The sequence below is a fragment of the Sinohyriopsis cumingii genome, chromosome 4, assembly GCF_028554795.1.
Source record: "Sinohyriopsis cumingii isolate HCF-2022 chromosome 4, ASM2855479v2, whole genome shotgun sequence".
NCBI lineage: Eukaryota > Metazoa > Mollusca > Bivalvia > Unionida > Unionidae > Sinohyriopsis > Sinohyriopsis cumingii.
This window is the reverse complement of record NC_142964.1, coordinates 64220293-64245802: the sequence shown is the minus strand read 5'-3', so window position 1 is coordinate 64245802 and position 25510 is coordinate 64220293. Positions and strand designations below refer to the sequence as shown.

The window sequence follows — 25510 nt, the reverse complement described above, 5'->3', positions numbered from 1 at the left end:
AGAGAAACCAATGGCACAGTGTTTACTGCTGGTGTAACTTAAAACAACATGTACTTATCTAGAGAAACCAATGGCACAGTGTTTACTGCTAGTGTAACTTAAAACTACATGTACTTATCTAGAGAAACCAATGGCACAGTGTTTACTGCTGGTGTAACTTAATGCTGATGAAGATGTCCATATGTGCTATTTTAATTATTTAAAATCCATCCATGCATGCACGCATCCATCCATCCATCCATCCATTTAATCAGATGAACCTTCATTATACATTTCTCCTAGTCAGCTGCCATTTTCATACTTGTACAGGTGCTTGGATAATCAAGGGAGTGCTGTATTGTAATTTGAATAGAGTGTTCGACAGAGCTTCCTCTGGATCTGCCACAGACAGTAAACTTAAATGAAGGATAAAATCAGGAACATGTAACTGGGCTTATATAATCTGTTTAAACTTGCCTTGATAATTTTTTTCTCATTTACATGGACTTCATTGACAACATACTCAGTATGTCGAGCAATTAGCTTTGGGTTTATTTTCCCTAATAAAATTTATTTTTTAAAAGTATAGAAATGACCATAACAGCAAGCAATTACAGCGATCTTCAATTTTACAAGTAAAATCACTTTATCATGCTCCTTTCATATAAAACTATATTTATTACTTGTATAAGCTTAATATACATGGAGACACTGGGACATGATCAGCAATTTGCTACTAAGTAGATGTCAAATTAAGTTTATAATGTAAAGTGAAGTGCTCTTTGCTGTAATGTGAATACCCTACTTACTAAAATTGATCTTGACTCCTCACACATATTGTTGACCTTTTAAAAATTACTGTGCGATCTTAGCTATGTAGACCATGTTCCCCTATATACAGTATATTGACAGGGAACAAATTATTGAACATAAGTTAATAATACATCCAGTTGTCTGATAGCTGGTTTAAAAACCTATCTTAATTGGAGGTATTTTCATCAAATAATTCAAATTCAGCTATTTTCAGGCTAACCTTGGTCCTAGATATAAGACAGGTCTGAGCTTGAGTTTGAGATGGAGTTTTCACCTGCACCCAATCAAAAATTGTGTTTTAGAAAGTAAAATTCTCTTTGATTGGTTGACACAAAGCTGCAGGTTCAGACTCAGTTAAAAAAATGTTAAGTCTGGACTTAATGCATGGTCAAGAATCTCGTAAATTGATTGTCTTGAAAAATGTATCGGTATGTATGACTTAAAACGGGCCAGTCAAATGTTTTTTCAGTGTAATTATGCATCTAGCTGTGAACAGGGTTGACCCAGATCTAATGTTACACAATTCACAAACAGATCAATATCAATACAGAGTGATCAGGGTCGATATAGAGTGGTTATTTTCTGTGTACTGTCAGACAACATGGAGGATGAGTTGTTTTTGCATGTGGCAAAAGCAATAATACAGTAACCAATTTATTTCGTACTATAAATTGCAGTTAACATTATTAATGATGACCTGATTTCATTTAACAGTTTATTCCTAAAATTGAGATTTCTCAATGTCATTCTTACTTCTTGGTTTGAGGTAGGAGTTTCTTTCTGAGCATTAAGTAGGCATTATGTATTAAAATAGTCATAACATTTTACTTTTTTTTTCTTCTAAAAATAGTCTTGTTTCATCAGTGGGGTAAAAGTTAAGGATTTCCTTACATGTGAGGTATTTCTCAGCTTTTTTTTGTATAATAAAAGGATTTCCAGATGTACGGTTTTAAAACTACAAACATAGAATGAAAACATTTTTTTTAAATGTATCTTGGCATAGCTCCAGGATACATGCAGACTTTGATGTACAGAGTGTCCAGGAGGTAAGTAATAGACAACTTCATGATGGAACAAACTTCACCAGGACAAATCTGTACCAAAGTTAATTTTTATCAAAGTCTGTCACAGAATGAAATCTCCCCATGGAAGTTTGAAACAACCCTTCGTTGCACTGTATTAAATCACACCTAAATATGAATCAAGGAAAAGTCTTAATTTATTACTATCAAGGAGAAAGACTAGCAAAAATCATCTTGGTTTATTAAATGATGATCTTTTCAAAAACCCATTGTCAGTTAGTAATAAGATGTTCAAGCAGTCAACCAGAAACCACAAAACACATTTTTTTTAATACAAAATATGTTACTCCAAGAAACAAAACAATTGGAATATTCTCCCATATTAACAGGTATAACTGGTGACCACATGCAATCAGTTGAGGTGAGTGAGATAATCAAGGTGATTCATTAGTACATAATTACATCTCAAAGATTTGCCTGATCATTACTGATGTCTTCACATTAGGCTGTTGTATCTCCGGTATAAACATATACCACCCAAGCTAACGTTATAAGTCCCCTGTCTACTCTCACCCACTCCATAACTGCATCATCCTTATATATAAAAAAAATCTTTTTTCTTTCTTTTCTCCTCTTTTCTTCAATTGCATGTGTACAGTAGCTTGTAAACATTTATTAGTTACTATCTGATATTATTATAATATCGTATTTACAATTTATTGTGTGGTCTGGTTAGAGCGTCCACCTCAGATGCAGGTTCGAACCCCAGCCGAGTCATACCAAAGATATCAGGATAATGTGACTGGGTGGGACATCATGCTATATATCTGTGGCATGATGCCCCAGTGCTAGACATCACTGTAAACTGTCACACTCCAAACATCATAGCGATATGACTGAAACATTGTTAAAGCTAAGTTAAAAATCTAAATCATACAGACACAGAAACACATACAGACACACACACACAGAAACACACATACACATGCTTTATTACTTTAAAACCTCATTTGCATGTTTCAGTGTTTTCAATAGTATGTCTTCATTATTCACATCATCCACCTTATAACAATAATTATTTTTAATGAGAAGAGAGCTCAAAATAAGCATTGCTTGTTGCCTAATCATCGATATCACTTGTTCTGTTTCCTGTGCATCCTATGATGACATTTTTGGTGAAGAAATGTATTGCTTATCAAATCTGACATGTTGTCAAGTATAGTGTCTTCATTGTGCACTGGTATCACATGACATACTATATATGCTCATAAGTCAAGTCAAACTGCAAACATAATGCACCTGCAGATCAGGGTCTATATTGTTTGATTTACTGATTACTCCTAACAAACAGCACATACCCAGATCTGCTGGTACATTAGGTGACAGCAGATCATGGTCTTTGGAGTTGTGCACTAGGACTTGTTATATAGGCGAGTATATATGGAAAGTGGTCTGGAACATGATGTACTAGTCAATAACATTTTAGCCATTTATGTTGATATTTGTATATGATGATGAGTCATCCAATCAAAAGATATCTCTCATAATAATCATGTACTAATAATAAATATCTACATGTGTGCTGTTTTAGAGTATACATTGACTTTGACCATATATACTCACCTGTAAGTCAAGTCCAACTTCACAAAGCATTGATCCTGATCTGCCATAGTATAGTGTACCTGCAGATCAGGGTCTGTGTTGTTAGTTCTACTAATTACTCCTAACAAACTGCACAGACCCAGATCTGCCAGGGCATTATGTGATGGCAGATCTGAGTTGTTGTAGTTTGGAGCTGGATATGTCTTATAAGCAAGTACATATGGTCATTTAATGGATTTTGAAGTATTCTTCATGGGCTTTATAATGTTTGAATACTGTGTATATACAAATTTCTAAGGTGAAATGGATCGTATTAACACTCGTCATTTAGATTCACATTGGTTCCTATCCCATCAATACTTAATATTGATCAATAATACTCAGCTGTTCAATGGAATTCATAGCTTTACAAATAATTCCCAAGAGTGGCAGATTTATGGAGTGTATGGTGTTGAAACTCCAGAGTAATTTACAAAGTTTAGCAGTGATAATGGGCATGTCAGTTATGACATATTGTGAAAGGTTAAAACTATATCAGTAAAATAGTTTTTGGTTTATATTGATCTGACAAGAATTTTCTTTTCTTTATAGATGGCCATTTTAATTATCAAATTACTATTTTTCACAACACAGAAAACTGTATAGTCACTTTTAAAACATGAAATAGAACTGAAAAAAAAATCAGTTTTTAAATTTGGATTTGAGGATTTTAATGGTGATTCTAATGTTACAATTACATCACTATTTTAATATAAGGGCCTATAATATAACACTGTTCATGACATAAGACAGACATGGTCACAGATTCTATTTCATTATATAGTAGTGAAATAATATGTATAAATTTCATTATAAGTTGGTTTCACTGTAAGGCAGTATACTCTATAGCTTAAATGGACACATTATAATGAGGGAATACTGTATCATGTACTTCATTAGGCATTCTCATTATAAGGCATTATACACTATGGTTCCCACTGAGAGCACTAGAATGAGGGAATACTGTATGATATACTTCATTTTAAGGCAGTGTCAGTAAAAGGCATTAAAATCTTTGGCTTCCCAGGACACATTATAATGAGGGAATACTGTATCATGTACTTCATTAGGTAGTCTCACTATAAGGCATTATACTCTGTGGCTTCCACTGAAATCTCTAGAATGAGGGAATACTATATGATGTACTTCATTTTAAGGCTTTTAAGGCAGTCTCACTTTAAGGCAGCATACTATATGGCTGTAATGGACACCATTATAAGGAGGGAGTACTGTATGTGTGTGTGTGTATGTATATATATATATATATATATATATATATATATATATATATATATATATATATATATATATATATGTATATATATATATATATATATTACTTTATTATAAGCAGTATCTTATATATATCTTGTACTTTATTATAAGCAGTATACTTTATGTCTCCACTGGACAGCATTATACTGAGGTAATACTGTATGATGTACTTCATTATAAGGCAGTATACTTTATGGCTGCCATGTGCACCATTATAATAAAGTATTACTGTAGCATAAATTTGAATATTTGTTCAGTTGTTACTTGTCTACTTGTTAATGAAGTCATAATGTGTCTTTACTTTTTTGGCTGCTTGTGTACAAAAAGTTGTTCTTCATTACACCCACCTACCAACTGTTAGGACCAAGCAAGAGTTGGGGTGTGTGTGCTTTTTTCTAATCCTGATGCAGCCATTTTGCTGCTGTTGTATATTGCCAGCTCAATTTGCATTAGGCCACCTTTAATGAATTCAGATTATAAAACATGTTTGCCATCATGATACAGGTTTTATTTGTTACTTATATCAGGTAATTACAAGTTAATTAAGCTAAAAGCAGATATATTGAAAGTTTTTAGTTCATTCTGCTGTAAAATTCAATGATGATTAGCTTGGTCCTTAAACATGCTTCTCCATCTGTTGAGACAAAGGATGGTGGGGTCTTCATTCATGTCCTGTATTTCTGAAACATACGGTGGTCCCTCTGTGTAAGACTCTTACATACATATTCCATCATTATAACACCATGAGTAGCAGCCATTAGTTTACCACTTTATTGGTGGACTGCCTTATAAAGTAGTACATGATACATATAATTTTACTTTCACCTAATGAAATGGGATCTGTGGACATACTTGCTTTGTAACAGGGACTGTGTTATATAGAAGGGCATTGTTGTGAGGGAGTGCAGTACCAAGGTCTTCAATACAACATAGGTATAATCAAGGATTCTATTGTACATATACTGGGTGAATTTGTTTTAAAAGCTAAAGTAAAATTTTCATAAGGTATTTTTGATATTCTTTAAATAAAACGTAATTTCATTTTGGGGCATATTATATCCTTTTATGATATGTTTTCATATAAAATATACCCTTTTTTAATGTGATTTGCTTAAATGATACACATTGATATGTAGCCTTATTTTGTGTGCCCAGGCTTAAGGCAGTGATATTTAAATGAAGCTACACTCTTTTGGTTTCCCAATACAGTTATTGGAATGAGGAGACAAAAGTAGACAGACCTCCGAATTTAGCTTGGACTTAGCACTCATTTCTGCTTTGGAATTTGAAATCTCCAGACAAAGATATAAAATAATTAATCAAATGTTTGAAAATGGTAAGTTTGGCCAAAAATCATTCCCACAACTCAAATTGACATCTAGTATGCTTTAATGTCCATTTACAGTATACAAAATGTGTGTTGACCACTGACCATTTTCCACTCGTGTCTGTGTAGAATCCACTGAAGTACACCCCATTTCAGGATTTGCAGGTGGAGTCCAATATAAGCTAAATTGCAACTAAGTAATGAATTTAACTGATTTATGACCCATGATGTTACCATCTGCAACAATTCCTTGAGAGATATATAGGTAATTACAAATTGGCCAATTTGAATCCACTGAGTCAAAGTTAAATGAAAGTGAGAGAAGTATACAGCTAGAAACACCAGATTTTATGGGTGTATTTCACTGAACTGCAATGTACAGAACCCTCTTCCAGCATGAGTGCAATATGGTCAGTACACTGTACAGAACCCTCCACCAGCAAGAGTGCAATATGGTCAGTACACTGTACAGAACCCTCCACCAGCAGGAGTGCAATATGGTCAGTAAACTGTACAGAACCCTCCACCAGCAAGAGTGCAATATGGTCAGTACACTGTACAGAACCCTCCACCAGCAGGAGTGCAATATGGTCAGTACACTGTACAGAACCTTCCACCAGCAGGAGTACAATATGGTCAGTACACTGTACAGAACCTTCCACCAGCAGGAGTGCAATATGGTCAGTACACTGTACAGAACCCTCCACCAGCAGGAGTGCAATATGGTCAGTACACTGTACAGAACCCTCCACCAGCAGGAATGCAATATGGTCAGTACGCTGTACAGAACCCTCCACCAGCAGGAGTGCAATATGGTCAGTACACTGTACAGAACCCTCCACCAGCAGGAGTGCAATATGGTCAGTACGCTGTACAGAACCCTCCACCAGCAGGAGTGCAATATGGTCAGTATACTTCATGTGTACTGTATCTACAGCATTCAGTCCCTCCTCAAACCACATGCAGGTCACTTCCATTTCTTTACCCTCAGAGCCAGTAACAGATTACCCCCCCACAACAAAAATTGGTATGTATGCAAATAAAGTATATAAACGTATACGATTGTGAACTATTATAAAGCAATGTGTATGTTCTGAATAGTCTACTGTACTGCCCTGTTAACCACTTTAAACATACATAATACTCATTTACTGCACTTTAAATGTACATAATGCTCTTTTACTGAATTCCCTTATTCCTTTCAATTGGCTCCACTAAATTATTACTTCTAGTTTGTTTTTCAATACACAACTGTTGGCTTGATATACTGGGTAAATGTAGCAGTCACTGTTGTGGACCAAGAGCATTATCAGAGTGCGTGGTTTTCATTGCAGGTACCTTTACAATTTCCATGAATTCTGTATTATTATTAGCTCTGCTACATTTATTACAGTGAATACAATTATTTCTAGTACATATTAACTGAAGAGAAACGACTCTATTTACGGAGTTTAGATTTGATCTATTGAATTTATTGTGATGCTTTTCAGTTGCTTGTTTGTTGGTAGGGATTAATTTATTTGTACGTTGCTAAGGATTACTAAATGTTAGATGTTCATTTATATTATTAAAAGTACAGAACCAAACAATTTAAAGTAGATGCATGTATGAGTTTACTCAATCATCTAGCCATCGTTTGCTATCTTTCATCGTCAAAGCTGCCATATTCTTTGAAGAATGCAAATTAGCATTGACAATGGCAAATAAACTGCCTACCTAAAGTCATACCCCGATGCTTTTACAAAGGTGTGGTTACTGTATTTCACACAATTTTAGTAAGCAAAAAATTATTGGGAAATTGGTGAGAAAAAGTATTTTATGAATATTATCTTCATTAAAGGCAAGATAGTGATACAATACAGTGATCCCTCATTATAACAAGTCCATTAGAGCAGCCTTATAGTGAGACTACTTTTTAGTGACAGTATTCCCTCATAATGGTATCTGTAGGGCTGTAGAATAGACTGACTTTACTAAGGCTGCTTTATAATGAAGTGCATATTACAGTCAGAACTCCCTCATTATAATGATAACCAGTAGATCTGTAAAGTAGTCTACTTATAGTGAGACTGCTTTAAAATGAAGTACATGATACAATACTCCCTCATTATAATGGTATCCAATAGAGCTGCTGTAGTGAGACTGCTTTATAATGATGTACATTACACATACAATTATTCTATAACTTAATGAAATGGGATCTTTGACCATAAACACCTTGTTACAAAAACTGCAATAATGAAGGACTTATAATGAGGGTTTACTGTGTGTAAAATTCCCAGCATAAATCACCAAGTGCTCTTAAAGGTTTGGTGCATGAATACAAAACTGTATTCAAATATTTGCAGGTAAGAAACAAAATATAATAATAGTGCTAATATAGAAAAGCATTAAAAGCATGCTGTGATTATATTATTATAAACAGTGAAACGACAATTATACATACATTGAAACATAATGTTAAGAAATCTGGACATATTAAATTTTTCCAGATATTTTGAAATGTTGCATTTGTCCAAATTGTTATGCAATTTATGTAATTTTTCAATTAACAAAATTTTATTTTGAAAAAAAATGTCAGTGGACACCTTGGGTTTATAATTACAATGATACTGAACAAAACTCATGCCCTTGACCCCAATTGAAGAGTGTGCTTCAGCAATATCCAGATATGTGTGTGTACATCTAAGTGTAATGACATTCTGAATTATGTACCAGTCATACTGGTCTCCAATAAAATATGACTGTTTTAATTGCCAAAAATCTAAACATTTGTTTCTCAATTTGACACTTGGTCATGTGGTTTTTTTCTTTTAGCTTTTATGAAACTTTTCTTGAAAATGTTTAATTTTGTTTCAATACTTAACATAATAAACCACTGGAATATTTAAAATTTTGTACTGATGACATCATTCTGCCATTCATTATAGCCACCATCAGTAGAATTAGAAGGAAGTTTCTTTTGCTTTGACCAATTAGGCCAAAAATTGAAAGAAAGACTGTAGTCAATGAAGTTGAATTTTTAATGCTTTGCATTATTTTTGCAGTACATAATTACCTTTGCATGATAAGGCTAATAATGTATTAAGAATGCCATTAATCAACAACCAACCCTCTCATCATTTAAAGTTGCCCAGGGCTGGATCACACCCACACAACCAACCCTCTCCTCAATTAAAGTTGCCCTAGGCTGGATCACATACCAACCAACTCTCTCCTTATTTAAGGTATCCCAAGGCTGGATCACATACCAACCAACCCTCTCCTCGTTTAAGGTATCCCAAGGCTGGATCACATACCAACCAACTCTCTCCACATTTAAGGTATCCCAAGGCTGGATCACATACCAACCGACTCTCTCCTCATTTAAGGTAGCCCAAGGCTGGATCACATACCAACCAACTCTCTCCTCATTTAAGGTAGCCCAAGGCTGGATCACATACCAACCAACTCTCTCCTCATATAAAGTTGCCCAAGGCTGGATCATACACACCCAACCAACCCTCTTCTCATTTAAAGTTGCCCAAGGCTGGATCACATAAAGTTATGCCCGAGTCTCTGTTTTCTGTATCCCCAACTCTGTTTGCCTAGTCGTGACAATGTAGATTTACCATGATAAAAGAATCAAATTGATCATGGCATTTTTGGGTTCTTTGTATTAGCTCTGGTTGCCTTGTCTTATGAATATTTTATGAACCCTGTCTTTCTGCATTGTATCGTGATTTGTAGGGCTGTTCAGTTTTCTGACATTCATGCAAGCAGCTGATGAATGCACTGTATATACTCCTTGTATGTCGAGTCAAACTGCAAACATTCTGATCTGCCATAGCATAATATGCCTGCAGATCAGGGTCTATGCTGTTTGTTCTACTGATTACTCTTAACATGCTGCACAGACCCAGATCTGCCAGCACATAATGCAACAGCAGATCTTGGTCTGCGCAATTTGCAGTTGGACCCATATGCAAGTATATATGGTATTTGGTATGGACTTTTAAATTTGTAATCAATATTAGGCTCAGTGAATATGATGCTGACGAGATCCATAAGAGTATTATTTCCTGAAGTTTTTATTTTCCTGCAACTGCACAGTGTTGCTGTGATCAGTCTACTTTAATAACATTTATTGCAGAAAATAACAGATTGGTAAATTGTTGTATTCTAAATCATTTACTGAATGTTGTCACGGTTACTAGGTAAACAATTTTATGTTTATAATTAGAATAAGTGAGAGTCATGCAAATGTCAGGATTTCATTTCCTTGCTTTTACCTGAGCTCATCACTATTATTTTCTCTCATTTTCAGGTCTTCCAGTCATAGCTCTTCCTTTGTGGCATTTTGCAGCAAAATCTGCATATCCCTGAGTGGTCTTTAATTTTCAATGTATAAATAACTGCGATTGACAATGTCTAACAGAAGACAAAGCATCCTTCGTCCACCATATGGTACTGATCCTGAACCGTCACATGCTAGGAACTTCTCGCCGCGGGTTCAGCACAATGATGATCATCCAGTTTCATCTCGAGGTCCATCACGAATTGACCTCCTTGAGGAAAGATTAGCTGCACAGGAAAGGAGTACCTATGAGGCCCTGGATAGGGCATTCAAAATTAAAGAGGACGTGATAGACAGTTTGAATTTCACAAATGGCACATGGCAAGAAGAAAAACATGCACGTGCCATGTTACAGGAGCATATTCGGACCATCATGACTGTTGTGAATAGACTGAATAGTGACATAGCGGTAAGCACTTGCACCAGTTGCAAGAGACAGTTAATACATTACCTATCAACATTTTTTTACCATTCTTAACAAAATAAATAATGCATATTAATTATGGTTCTTTTTGTTCACATTACATCATTTGCTTTCAGTTTATCATTTCAAGTGAACATACCAACAGTTATGAGTCAGCTAATAATAACTTTATTTAAAGAAGAAGCTCATTTGGTCAAATGACCAATCTTCCATTCTTGCCTTCTACAAAAACATTTGTACAAATATATATATATATATATATATATATATATATATATATATATATATATATATATATATATATATATATATACACACACACACACACACAGATATATATATACACACACACACAGATATATATATACACACACACAGATATACACACACACACACACACACACACACACACATATATATATATATATATATATATATATATATATATATATATATATATATATATATATATATATATATATATATATATGTATATATATATGTATGTATAGTGCACACTGTTTACAAGATAAGGTGTCTTTAGACAACAAATGCTGTCTTGTATTCCAATTGTAAAGCACTTGTATGTCATGGATTGTAACAGATTAATTATGAGAAATAAATATTGAGACCTAGATTTTATCCATCTACTTATCAGATTTGTTTTGTTTACTTTACAAAAAATATCGGAAATGTTTTTACAAAGTTCTTTCTGTTCTATCTCAAACTGTCTAACAGGGAATCTTTATGGTTTTTTCCAGTCTCTTGAGGAACAGATTAGGAGCCGAGATCAAGCAGCTGCAGGAACAAACAGTGCCATGAAAAATCTGGAAGTTCACCATGTTGCATCACTGACAGACTTACGTGGCAGAATTGTCCGATGTGACACTTCCATCTCCAAGCTGGCATCAGAGTTACGGAATATATCTGATACAATGAAGCAGGTCTCGCAACAACAACAAGACAGTCAGAACAGGGTGATGGAGAGAATACATGGCCTAGAGTCAAAAGTAGGTCACTCTAGGTTAAGGAAAGTTAACAATCATGTTTATGTGGTTACATTACCCTAACACCCATTCTCAGCAATATCTTGTCTTATAGTGGATTCTAATCTATATTTATGCCAAAAACTTGATGTGAATACATCCTCCATTAGAGTAGAGAAAAGTCATTATGACCTATTGCACACCACTGTGTATGTTTCATGTGCAGAAGGTATATATTACCCATCATTCTTTGCCAACTGTGTAGATCTTAGCCAATGCCCATGGGACATGCCATTTCTCCCTGTGACGGGGAGCCTTCCTTTCCCCCAGGACATGCCCCTTTTTTATATTCTGGTCAGCTGTGGATAAACTGCACAGTAGCTAAAGGTTAGATATAAGTACACAAACAATAGAGCCAGTGTGACTAATTTACAGTTAATCCTTAGTATTAAATTTATCTTGTGAAAAAAACGGCCTCTCCGACATACTTCAAAGAAGCCATGTTCTTCATGTATGTAAGCACCAGAAATTGATTGGCAAATAAACGATACTCTTTTTTTGTTAGAACTTATGATGCCTAATGACTTAATTTTAACAGTTTAAATCTGCAGTCACAAGTTATCGTACCTGTGGCAACTGTTTCTCCCATATTTCATATCCCACCTTATTTCCTTAGGGTCAACTCATAAGGCTTGTTACACTGTGTACTAAATAAAATATTTATTCTGAATTAGTTCTTTTGGGACACATATATTGCATGTTTCTTTTTCATTCCTTGTATTAATATAAGCATGGTAATTAAAGTTTATATATATAGTTCAGGATTGACAGGTGCTTACTGGTTCATTTTCTTTTGTGGAAATGGAGATACTTGTTTGCTTGTAGAGAATATTATACAACAATCACAGTAATCATTCATGGGTTTGAAACTAATTGGTGACAGTTTTATTATAGCTGTGGTTTTATTTTTGGCTATAGTATAGTTGAAATTTATGTGAGGAATGTTTTAACTTAACATACAATTCACTGAAGAAAAGAATTCTAGTGTGATATTAATTATTTGGTCACAGCAATATTCACAGGTGTTAAATACATGGCTTCTGTGGATTGCAAATAATATATCTATTTATGTAGGATTTTTTTGGGAGAAATGAAAAATCAACAGACAATGTAAGAATTGAGAGTTCTCTGCAAAAAATTGGGAGATATTATTAGATTGGAAAATAGGTGTGGAATGACCCCCAAAATCGTAAGTTTTTTCTTCTTCCAAGTATGAGAGTTGACAGGTATGCCTGTAGCAACTTACCGCAAATAAAAGTGGTCTCCTTCTGCAGTTTTAGTTAGTCTCTGTGTTCAAACTGTCCTTTCTGATTTATTAAAAAGGAAAGGATGGTAACTTTTTGCTCTTTAGAACTTAGTTCTCTAAAGCCAAAGGACATCTGGGTCTACCTTGTTTTCTGTCCTTTGGGGTGGGAATATGCTCATTATATATATATATATATACACACACACACACACTGTGGTACGGGCAAGTCCCTGCTGTGTTTGAGGACTTGAGGACATGATTTCCGCTATCTTCAATATCATGTTGTATACTTTTAATGTGTGCCCACACTCATGATGGCATTGCATATGTATATGCATCTTCTTTAATAAGTTCATAGGTGAAATATCTTATCTTTCAATAGGAAAAACTACAGGTAATTTCCATGAGGTGGACTCTATTGTTTACTTTGTGCATACAGTGTTCTTAATTCATACAGAGGTGTACATGCACTGAAACTCATTTGGGTTTTTACCAAACATCGAGAAGTCGGAACTTATTCCATCCCAGGACTTTGTGTATGTGAGGAAGAACTCCCTCATGAACCAGAATTTTGTCCAGTTTCCTCTGGATCAGATAGTTCAAATCTTGTCTGTCCTAGAGATGCTATCTGCTTGCCTTTATCTGCCATTTTTGGGAAGCTTGAATGCCTCTCAGACTTGGTTCCTTTAGGATGTCCTCAAATCTACCCTCTACAGTTCCTCCTTCTTGCAAGGTGTAAACTGGATAGTGATTCTCTGGACAGATTCCTGATGGGGGTCCCCATACATTCACCTGACCCCCACTCCTATTTGTTTGCCTGTGCATCAGGTTTCAGTTGGGGTGCTCATTTACAGCCAGAGGGCATAATTCTCCAGGGTTCTTGGACTCTGGTCAAATTGTCCCTCCACATCAACAACCTAGAAATGAAAGTATTTCTAGCATTGCAAGAGTACATCAGCAGAATAAGGGGTCGATGTATCATGGATCTCCTCTTACAACACATCTGTTATGGCATATCTACAACATCCAAGAGGCACACATTCCCCTTCTCTTTGTGTGGAGGTCTGGAACCTAAATCTGGGCAGCCTCAGAGGATGTCACAATCTGAGTTTACCACATTCCAGTAAGATGAAGTATTAGCAGACAGCCTGTCCAGAACAGGCAGAGCCATTCTTACAGAATGGTCTCCTCACCACTCTGCAAGAGAATCCCTGTTCACACTCCGTGGAAGACCCCTGGTGGACACTCCATGAAAGACCCCTGATGGACACTGTGGAAGCCCCTGGTGGACATTCTGTGAAAGACCCCTGATGGATCTATTTGCAACCAGACTCAACAACAAACTTCCTTTTTATGTCTCTCCTGTCCTGAACTAGAGAGTATATGTATGTAGCATTCAGTGGGATTGCCTATTCAAAAATGCCTTCCCACCATTCCATGTGCTACCACAAGTTCTTCAAAAAAAAGTCAGAACTTCCATTGTTCAACGATCTCCTAGACCTGTTGATCGATTGACCCAGGATGTATTCACATCGATTGGACAGTGAGTTTTTGGCACAAAAATAGATTAGTTATACAATAGTGGCAGGTAAGTATTGCACAATTAAAATTAGTTTCCCCCCCCCCCCACCAAGCTACATATCCATGACAGAAGAAAATAAAATCCTAATAATATTTGTGGTCTTACAGTTATAGTCAATTTAGAGCATAAGGTGCATAAGACTATTGACTATGAATTTAGAATTTGACTATGCTGAATGAATTAAATTTGCAACAAAAACCCTACCCCCCACCCCCACCCCCCGATTTCTCTGTTTGCCGGACTCCCTACAATTTATCTCATTTAATAGGTCATAATCACATGTAATCTAAGGTACATTATTCAGTTTATTTATTCACAGTTGATAAGCATTGGAAATCAACTAGAACGTAATGGCAGTGAGCAGAAGATGAAGCTACAACACCTAGAGGGCGACACTGGACAGCAGATGAGTATCCTGGAAGCCCGTACAAAACAAGTAATTGATGACCTTAAGAACAGTGCCGCTACATTCCAAGCCAATGCTGAGTCAGAGCGAGAAAAGTTAGAAGCTCGGTTGGAGGGAATCGTTGAGAAGCATGCACAGATCCGAGATAGCCTTGTGGTCAGTCATTTTTAACTGGACTAGTCATACTCCAAAAGAACTTGTACTGTGGCCTTGTTATTTGTCCATTAGCACAAATTTTTTACTGCTACTTCTTCTAGACCTTTAAAATGATTGCCTAAAAAATTGCGCTTATTCATCTCATGGTTTACTTGATTTCAAATGAAAATAGTGGCCATCTTGAAAATCTTGTTATTGCTTCCCCTCTGGAATGGTCATATTACTATGGGTTTTTCACTAAAAGACATCTTTTCGTATTAGGTTGCTGAATGGAAATTTTGCTGATTGGATTGGACATACAGATTGACTGCAGTTGTGGTCATATTGAAAAACATGTTATTACTACTCCTCCTGAATAAATGGTTACATAGCATTAAGTTTTCACTTAAAGACTTTTTTTATATTTGGTTGTTCCTGAATAATAATTGTGCCAATCTGATTGCACATCATGGCCAGCATGGCAGCCATTTTGAAAATCTTACTGCTGCTTCTTGTAAATTATGGTGTAGTGACATTGGCTTTTCATTGAAAGACTTCTTTTGAGGTTTATTTGCCCTAAAAGAACATTGTGCTGATTTGAACTCAAGTATGGCCACCATACCACTCATCTTAAAAATCTAATTTTCAGTACTTCACCATAATAAATAGATGGTCATATCAACATTGAGTTCTAATGCTAAGTATGTGTACATGTGTGATTAGGTTTAATGACATGTCAGCACCACATGTGTACATTTGTGATTAGGTTTAATGACATGTTAGCACCACATGTGTACATTTGTGATTAGGTTTATTGACATGTCAGGACCACATGTGTATATTTGTGATTAGGTTTAATGACATGTCAGCACCACATATAAGGTAAAAATATATTTTATAAACTGTCCCCCATCCCTTCCAAAACAGTCCACGATTTTCTCTGGAGTTACATCACAGAGTTTCCTAATTGAATTCACGTCTTCTATCTCACAGAATGGATGTCAATACATTAGATACAAAATGTGTTCTGCTATCAGTGGATGCTGGCAGGGTATGAACTATAGTCAAGGTTCAACATTTGGGGGACATGCATGAGTCCAGTACGTGTCTATTCATTTGGAACAATAGCACTTCATCTCCACAATTTGTTCTGTATGAGGGATGTCCAGTGATGGGTTTGATGATCTGAACTTCGTTTGTGGAGTTTTCATTTCAAATATTTTCCATGTATGAAGAACATGGCAACTTAATATTGTATTTCAAGTTGGTGTATGTAATTTGTATGTCCTTTCATACCAATATGACAAGAAAGTCAACAAAAATACTTTTTCCAGACTGTATGGGCAGAAATTGTTTTTATAAGATCTGAGATGTGAACAGGTTGTCGGATTTAAGGTGTTGCTAGGCTTTTAGTGTGGAAAGGGAATGAAACAATGTGATGAATTTATTTTGGGTGGGATTTCAGTGAAGATCCTGCAGTAAAATGGAGGCTTTATCCAGTTACTAGCCCAAGATGATGCACTTAGGTGTTGCAAGAACAGCTGCTACCTTGTCCCCATCTTGGGAACTGACTGTATACAAGGGTATATAGCAACAATAGGAGGTTTGGATTTCATTGAATTTGCTCTGGAAAAAATGGACTGGTTGAGGAAGTTTTTGAATTGGCAAAAGTCAGTATTACTTGGGGGTTGATAACCAAAGTGGTGATTGAAAATGTAGAATTTTTACAGAATTTGGCAAGACTCTTTTGCTGCTTCTAAATGAGGATAAATTTGTGCAACAGGGGTGGAATGAAGGATTCTGTGTGTACAAGGTTTGGCATGTAGGCCTAAATTTTAGACAGCATTATGTTTCAGATTAGATAGATTGGAGGATAGTTTGGTACTATACTGAAGAAGAAGTTCATTCATGAGGTAAAGTTATGGTTCGTTTTCTTCCACATTGAAGCTTTGTGAAGATGAAATTCTTGATGATCCCTGACAAAGTCCAAGTCCACCCTGATTCTTTATCCGATCAAGCATCAGCAGATTTACAAGCATATCCCTGCACAATCAAGCCTTAGTCAGGTTTAGATATTATTAATGAGCTGTGTAACCAGAGTATGACCATCCAGACTGCTCCACAATCCAGAGCTCTCTTACACTTGTCTAATACACAGAAGAAAGAATGGTAGCAAATAATTCTGAAATATTTGGTTTCTGCAACAGGAATAAGGCAACCATGAAGATAGAGCATTGGATCAAAAGGGTATAGTTTTTTATTTAGAAAATCAGAACTTGTTTTCTCTTGACCATTTCTGAACTCTGTTTAAGCATATCTTTGGTTGATATTGAGTATTTAGGCACATCTTTGGTTGAAGTTGAGTATTTAAGCATATCTTTGGTTGACATTGAGTATTTAAGTATATCTTTGGTTGATATGGACTATTTAAGTATATCTTTGGTTGAAGTTGAGTATTTAAGCACATCTTTGGTTGACATTGAGTATTTAAGTATATCTTTGGTTGATATTGAGTATTTAGGCACATCTTTGGTTGAAGTTGAGTATTTAAGCATATCTTTGGTTGATATTGAGTATTTAGGCACATCTTTGGTTGAAGTTGAGTATTTAAGCATATCTTTGGTTGACATTGAGTATTTAAGTATATCTTCAGTTGACATTGAGTATTTAAGTATATCTTTGGTTGATGTTGAGTATTTAGGCATATCTTTGGTTTATACTGAATATTTAAACATATCTTTAGTTGACAGTGAGTATTTAAGCATATCTTTAGTTGGCACTGAGTAATATGTATGCTTGTTGATCAGTAGCATATCAGAAAGACATCAATATAATGCCATTAGTTTCATAATTTCAGTATGTTGTTAATTTTTATGTTGAAATGGGTGACTGTCAGTATGCTGAGGAAAGCTTTCAGAAAGGTTGGTACATACCATAACACAGTAGATTTTCTTTTAAAAAAATAGATACAGAGATTATAGGTAGTTGATATTTAGACCTAGGTTGAATATGTAATGCATTGTGCTGTACTCCATATGGTGTCAGAAACTTTCTCTAAGTCAGAAAAGAAAGATGGCTGCTACATGTCTGACAAGATGGTCAGTTATGATTCTCTGGCATCAGTTAACAATGAAAGTCTAATAGTAGTTATTTGGATTCAGGGTAATAAAGGAGCCTGTCATTTATAGTTTATTATAGGGTTTTGCAAATGCAGAATGAATTGGAATGATAGCTGAAGGAGATACTTTGGTCCATTCTTTGTTGAGATACTGGTATTGCTGTTGTTTCCAGCCATGATGGTCAGAAAATGTGAGTTTTTCAAGTTGTAAAATATCTTCCAGGATAACTTTTGTTTCTTCAAAACACATCTCTTCGATTTGGGTTTGGTCAACATCATGTGCGTTACCTATCTGCATAATGGGATCTCCCACAAACACAGCATAATGGGATCTCCCACAAACACAGCATCACACTATCTATAGTCAATCAACTAAGTAAATCTACTCAATAGTGGCTGTTTATCTCTGACTGATTTACCTTTTAACCACCTCTATGACAATCAGCTGCATAAACAGTAACCCCAAGGTAATAGTCTTCCATGAGCATTAAGCAAAGCTGTTTGCAGTTTATGTAGATTATAGATCATATCAAGACAGATCCCTGTCTCGATCTTTTTTAACAAGATTACTAAATATTGTGTTTTTCTAAACATGACCATTTTGGGGTATTTGGGAGTCAAAAATTGTGTTTCCCATGTGACATATCATGTTCTGGCAGGTACGATTGAGTTGACACCTGCTGTGAGTCCTAAAGGAGTACAATCTACTAATACTGGTACATCTGTAGGTAATTCACAAACTGACCAGGAAGATCCCATTTTGTGTCTATGGAGCCAAGAATTTATGTTTGTGAGTGTAGTTCAGGCAATGCCAGATATCACACAAGCATGTATCACTCAGCTGCACTCAACTACACTTTACACTGAAGGGGTGCAGGTTTGAATCCTACAAATAGATCAGCCCAGGTCCAATAACCATCTTGTGTTGTTGTGTTGTAAAACATCCAGCTAAACCTAACCAGAGTTTTACACCAACCCAAGCTGAACATGGTTAGTTCACTTTGGATTGTATGGTGTGCATACAAAGACAGGTTGGAAAATACCATAATGTTGCATGTCCTAACTTTTCTTTTTCAGGAAAAGTTGGAACGTAAGATAGATGAACAGCACTATGTCCTGGAAACCAAGATCAGCAAACTGGAGGAGGGTCTGACAGAGGAAAGGCAACGACTTGTTGAGATACAGCAGGTATGACAAGATTTAAAACTTCCTCTTTGTAAATAATTTTGAACTTGTAAGCAAGTATTTATGATATATATTGCCCAGTAATGACTTCATACTTTTTTACACCAACCCCCATCAGTATTATACTGACAACCTATCAGTATTATACTGATCTGTATTAGTATTATACTGACCCCCTATTAGTATTATACTGACCCCCATCAGTATTATACTGACCTCCATTTGTAATATACTGACCTCATTAGTATATACTAACTTCCCCATCAGTATTATACTGGCCCCCATTATTATCATACTGACCTCCATTTGTATCATACTGACTCCCATCAGTATCATACTGACTCTCATCAGTATTATACTGCCTCCCCCATTATTATCATACTGACCTCCATTTGTATTATACTACCAACCATTAGTATTATACTGACCCCATTAGTATCATACTGACTCTCATCAGTATTGTACTGCCTCCCCCATTTGTATCATACTGACCCCCAACAATATTATACTTATCCCCATCAGTATTATACTGACCTCCATTTGTATTATACTGACTCCCATCAGAATTATACTGACCTCATCAGTATATACTAACTTCCCCATCAGTATTATACTGCCTCCCCATTTGTATCATACTGACCCCCAACAATATTATACTGACCCCCAACAATATTATACTGACCCCCTATCAGTATTATACTGACCCCCAACAATATTATACTGACCACATTAGCATCATACTGACCCTCATCAATATTATACTGACTTCCCCATCAATATTATATTGACCCCCATTAGTATTATTCTTACCTACATTAATATCATACTGACCCCCATTAGTATTATACTAACCCCCTATCAGTATTATATTGACCCCATTAGTATATAAAAAGTTAAGTCTTATGTATGGGACTATAGTTTATGCTGCCCATTACAATTCTAAAAAGTTACAAATTAAATTGAGCACTTAAAGAACTGTTTACATTTTGCAATTTAAACTAGATAAAGCTGTTTAAAAAGGCCGGGCATGATGTAATATAAACTAGCATAGCATGTCACCATCATAAAATGACCTTGGGGAAATACTAAGTTAAAGTGACAAGCCGGTAGAAAAAAGTTGTATTATTTTTGGTCATAAATTTAAAGTAAATTTGTTCAAGTTTTTTTTAGATGCAATGTCATTAAAATGCATCAGTGAATTACTGATATTCAAATTTATACACTGCTCTTTTATTTTTCATGATTGTACAATTTCCTACATGATAAAACAACTACATTTAAGCATTAAAATTTCGAAACTTGTATGTGAGACACTTTCCAAGTACCGTATATACTTGCTTATAAGTTAACTCGATTATGAGTTGACACCACCCCCACATTTTAGGGCTACAAAAAGTTAATTTCTCTGTGGCTGTCCTTTAAGCTGGTGTGTATTTTGGAAACTGTCTAAAGGATGACTTTTCGTCAGTGAGTCATAGTTGTAGTTTGGAAAACATCTTATAAGCAAACAATGGAAGTTAAGTCCACATTTTTGGAGTTTCACAGTATCCTGTAAATGCCATAGTGTAATGTCATCTGGTACAAAGTCCAAGAACTCATCCTCATTTTCTGATAAAGTTCTGGAATCCTCCAATGTTGTCTAATCATTGTAAATTGTTGTCTAGCCGTTGTCCCACTCTGTTGTCTCAGCTTCACTGTCACATGCAGGTGCTTGTGTAGAGACTGAGCTTAGGCTCTGTAAGTAACACTTTATTCATACAGTCTGCAAAATCTATTCAAGTCTGCAACTGAACATGTGCGGCAAAGATCACAGGGAGTTCAAATAACATTATCTACTTGGCACTGAGTAAATATTCAACTTGTGGCTCGATCAAAGGGTAGTCACATGAAAAAACAGAGGGTACTGCCTTTACAAATAAGGGATTTAGGTCAAACATTCACTGGAAGATGTAGAACCCTACTTGGCACTGAACAAATACATAAATTTAAATTAGCGACTCCATCAAAGGTATTGTCAACTTGAAAATAAAGTGAGTGCTACCTTTATAAGCCAAGGGCTTATCAGGTCACATGTATTAGCCAGGGGCCCCGAGTGGTCTAAAGCACTCACCGTTCCAGATCACTGCCATCTCACCTCTGTCTGCCAGGATTCAAGTCCAAGGCTCTGCTAGCATGGGTACATGGGAAAGCCTGTCAGTAGCTTCTCATGGGTCGGTGGTTCTTCCCTGGGTCTTCCAGGGTTCTTCCTCCACCAGTTATACTGGCCACCATGTATAGCCTATCTTGTGCTGAAAAATGGCATTAAACCATAGAACAACAACTGTATTAGCAGAAAACTTGTGAAGTATCACTTGTGAATTAAATTTAACTATGGAAAAGGAAAATACAAATGAAATCAAAACTTTTATTGCATCAAACATGGTTTATATAGCAAAACACAAATATTAATACAAATACAGGTTGGTAGGACTTGCATGAAAATGGCAGCAAATATACTTGCTAGTAAACACACATGGTAAGCAACATGGATGGAAATTTCACTTTATTTGGGTAGCATTAATTTACTGGTAATATTGCAACATTATTAAAATCACAATAACTGTAGATACAAGTATTATGCAGTGAAAACCTTCATGAAACATAAACTGAATGCATATCATATACACTTTTCTGAATGTGAGTAGAGGCATGAAAACATGAAAATATTTTACGGTAATTGACAGTAATTTTGTGTACTGAAAAAATCATGAGTTTCCAATACTACATCTTGATTTATGGAGAATGTATATTGCACTTATAAGATGACCCCTACTCTGCATGAATAGAATTTAAAAAAACCTGTTGATTTATAAGTGAGTATGTATGGTACCGGCTTTTCAACTCCTGTCATTAAGAATTTCTGCACATATATAAAAAGAACACTGTTTGGATTACTAAAGACATATTAAAGTGTGGAACAAACACCAAATATAACAGAATGATTTTTGTAAGTTCTAAAGTGTTCATAAATAGTTTGGAACTTGTACATATTCTATACCTTATTAAGTTTTTTAGTATTTCTGTTAGAACTTTTAGTAACTCTTTGTAATTTTTGTTTTCAGCATATAGAAACTAAAGTGACAGGTCGTCTTGATGCAAGTTTACGTCAGCAGCAAGATGAGATCTCGAAGATTAAGAGAGAAACACGAGATGGCTTCTCCACAGTTCATGAGAGCATCAGTAACATGAAAACTGTGATGGATGGCAAGCGGAAACTTCTGGAGGAACAACTACGCAAAGAAATCAGTCAACTACGTAAAATGGTTGTCCTTGTCTGAGACAGCAAAAAAAGGACAAAGAAACCCATCTTCATCCTCATATTGAGAGTGGAAAAAATACTAGGCAGAGGTTGAGGTTACAACCATTTTAATAGAGTAATATTGTGCCCGGAGATAGGGTCAAGGTCATGTCATTATCTTGTTATTTTATACGCAAAATACTAACTACGGTCATTTTATCAAACTGTCTCATCGGAGCACGTCATCATCACTTAAGTATATATGACATTATTCTTCTCATCAACCTCCATGGACTATTTTCTTGATGGTGTGGACATTTTGTATATGGTAATGGTTTTGACATTGGTGATGCACTGCACAGAGTTACACTTGGATAAGAATCAGTTGGGATATCTCATAAAACATAAGACCTTTGAAACACCAGTGAAAATAATGCTAGCATATATTCTTTTGTATCTTACAGAAGGTCCATGATTATGTATGGATCAACATGCCAGATTGTGTTAATGTTGCATATAGGGTAAAGTCCATGAGTATGTATGGATCAACATGCCACATTGTGTTAATGTTGCATGTAGGGTAAAGTCCATGATTATGTATGGATTAACATGCCATATTGTGTTAATGTTGCATGTAGGGTAAGCTTAGTGAACATTTTCTCACCTAAAACTTCATATGCCCTCCAATATTGAACTAAATCCCTCATAACCATATCAAGGAAACAGAATTATTAGAAAGTTCACATATTATGCTCCAGAAATCTTAATTTAAATGTAACACTCTGCAGAGTGAAGCACTTGAATACATGTAAGAAGTCCCATGACATTGAATGGATTACAATATTTCATCAAAAACGACATTTTGTCAAATTTCTTAACACTTGCCGGTTTCAGAAATCGAAAAAAATAATGGAATAAGTGATGAGAAGATCTAACAATGGCAAGTTCTTGAACACTGCAGTAATTAGTTGTTTGATTAAGAAACAACAATTTTCATTTTTGACAAAATGCCAGTTTATGAAATATTTGTCAACAAATTTATGTGCACTTACTTATTAAAACAGCTAAACTAGCCTTAACTCATTCAACCCCAATCCCACCTGTAGGTGTGATGAGGCTGTACCCTATTTCCAAGCTCTGCAGCATCAAGGTCATTTAAGATACACCAACGTGGGTGGTATTACAATAAATCAGACAGATATAGCTCTAAAATGATACCAGATAATCAGGAAGTTCTAGTTGCACTACAAAATACAGAGGGAAAAACCTCATTTTTTGGACCCGTTTCCCCCCCCCCCCCCAAAACAAATTCCCTCATGGTTGGAATGTGATTTTGTGTTCGGATTTTAGATCTTTTGGCCTCAGATCTAAGGCAGACCGGTCTGAACTGCACACAGACAGGTGAACCTTTGCAAAAACTAGGATAAGGTGGGCATTTGGAATAAAGAGTGGTCTCCATACGAAAATGATGGGTCAATTAAGCAAAATATTTTTTTATATTTTAAATCCAACTTTTACCCTTCTGCTCATGCGCAAGCAAAATAAACAATGGAACATGATGTTTCTAATACAACTAGGCATTAGTCTCATGGAAAATCTGTTGAAAGCCAATGTATTATGATGTATTCAGAAATAGCCCCCCAAATGTCTTTCCTACATGCATTTCAGGCTAAAACGACAAAAACCTCTGGGGCTGAATGAGTTAAGAGACTGTTTCTTTTTCCATCCAGAAATGGTATCATAAGACAGATGGTCTGTCAATAGAGTTTATTACATATATTTGATATGTGTATTAGGAATCTGGTCTTAAATGACAAGTAGTCTCTCAAAACTGTAGTTTCAAGTTAGGTATTACTGTACCACCTTTATTATCAGGGATACTGCCTAATCCAGCTGGGAAATGGGAGCCACAATGTGCCCCTAAGTGATGGTTCATCTCATTTCGCTGAAAAGGTTGTGATTCCAATACACTTTCTCACAGACTTATTTTATGTGCAACTTTTCCACTTCTTATTAATCTTACATTTTATAAGGCATCGTAGACCTATTGACATTAGGATGTTGTCTACTTACATACTTAGTAAAGAAAAAATTCACTGTATTTACTCCCTTATAAGTCGAGTCCTACTGCAAACAGCAAAGATCCTAATCTGCTGCAGCATAATGTACCTGCAGATCAGGGTCTTTTTTAAAAATTCTACTCATTACTCCTAACAAACTGCACAGACCCAGATCTGCTGGCACATAATGTTTATGGTCTATTATTTTTTCTGCTGATGACTCCTAACAAGCTGCATAGATCGGGTCCTGTCCATTCATTATGCAACAGCAAATCTGGGTCTATGCCATTTGCAGTTCGGACCCAACTTTTAAGCAAGAATAGCTGGAAAGTGGTCTTAAATGATCAAGATGCCTGCAATCATAAGTGATGCTTTCTTGAGACAAGAAATTTGTATGTTCCCAGTGTGCACTAGCTATCACGACCCAGGATATGGATGTGAATTGTTAATATTTTTATAATATTCAATAGAAAATGTTATTATCATTCAATTTGTCGATGATAAATGTTCATTTGCAAACATGACACTTGTTTTAAAAATGCTGTTAAGTTCAGTGTACATATTCGTAAAAAAGTAATTTTTTCCTAAATATGTACATAGGTATGATATATTTCAACTGTAGGTATAGGGGTTTAGTG

General features: G+C 35.6%; 1 protein-coding gene across 1 annotated transcript in view; it reads left to right on the top strand.

Moving 5' to 3' along the window:
* Positions 1-23881, top strand: part of LOC149801334 (protein FAM81A-like) — a 52411-nt gene extending 28530 nt beyond the window's left edge. Inside the window, exons 2-6 of the mRNA XM_089955385.1 lie at positions 10364-10802; positions 11579-11827; positions 15011-15253; positions 19428-19538; positions 22637-23881. Coding sequence (XP_089811511.1) covers positions 10464-10802; positions 11579-11827; positions 15011-15253; positions 19428-19538; positions 22637-22852 — 1158 coding nt within the window. The 5' untranslated portion in view covers positions 10364-10463 and the 3' untranslated portion in view covers positions 22853-23881. The remainder of the gene's footprint in view (positions 1-10363; positions 10803-11578; positions 11828-15010; positions 15254-19427; positions 19539-22636) is intronic.
* Positions 23882-25510: the final 1629 nt, after the last annotated feature.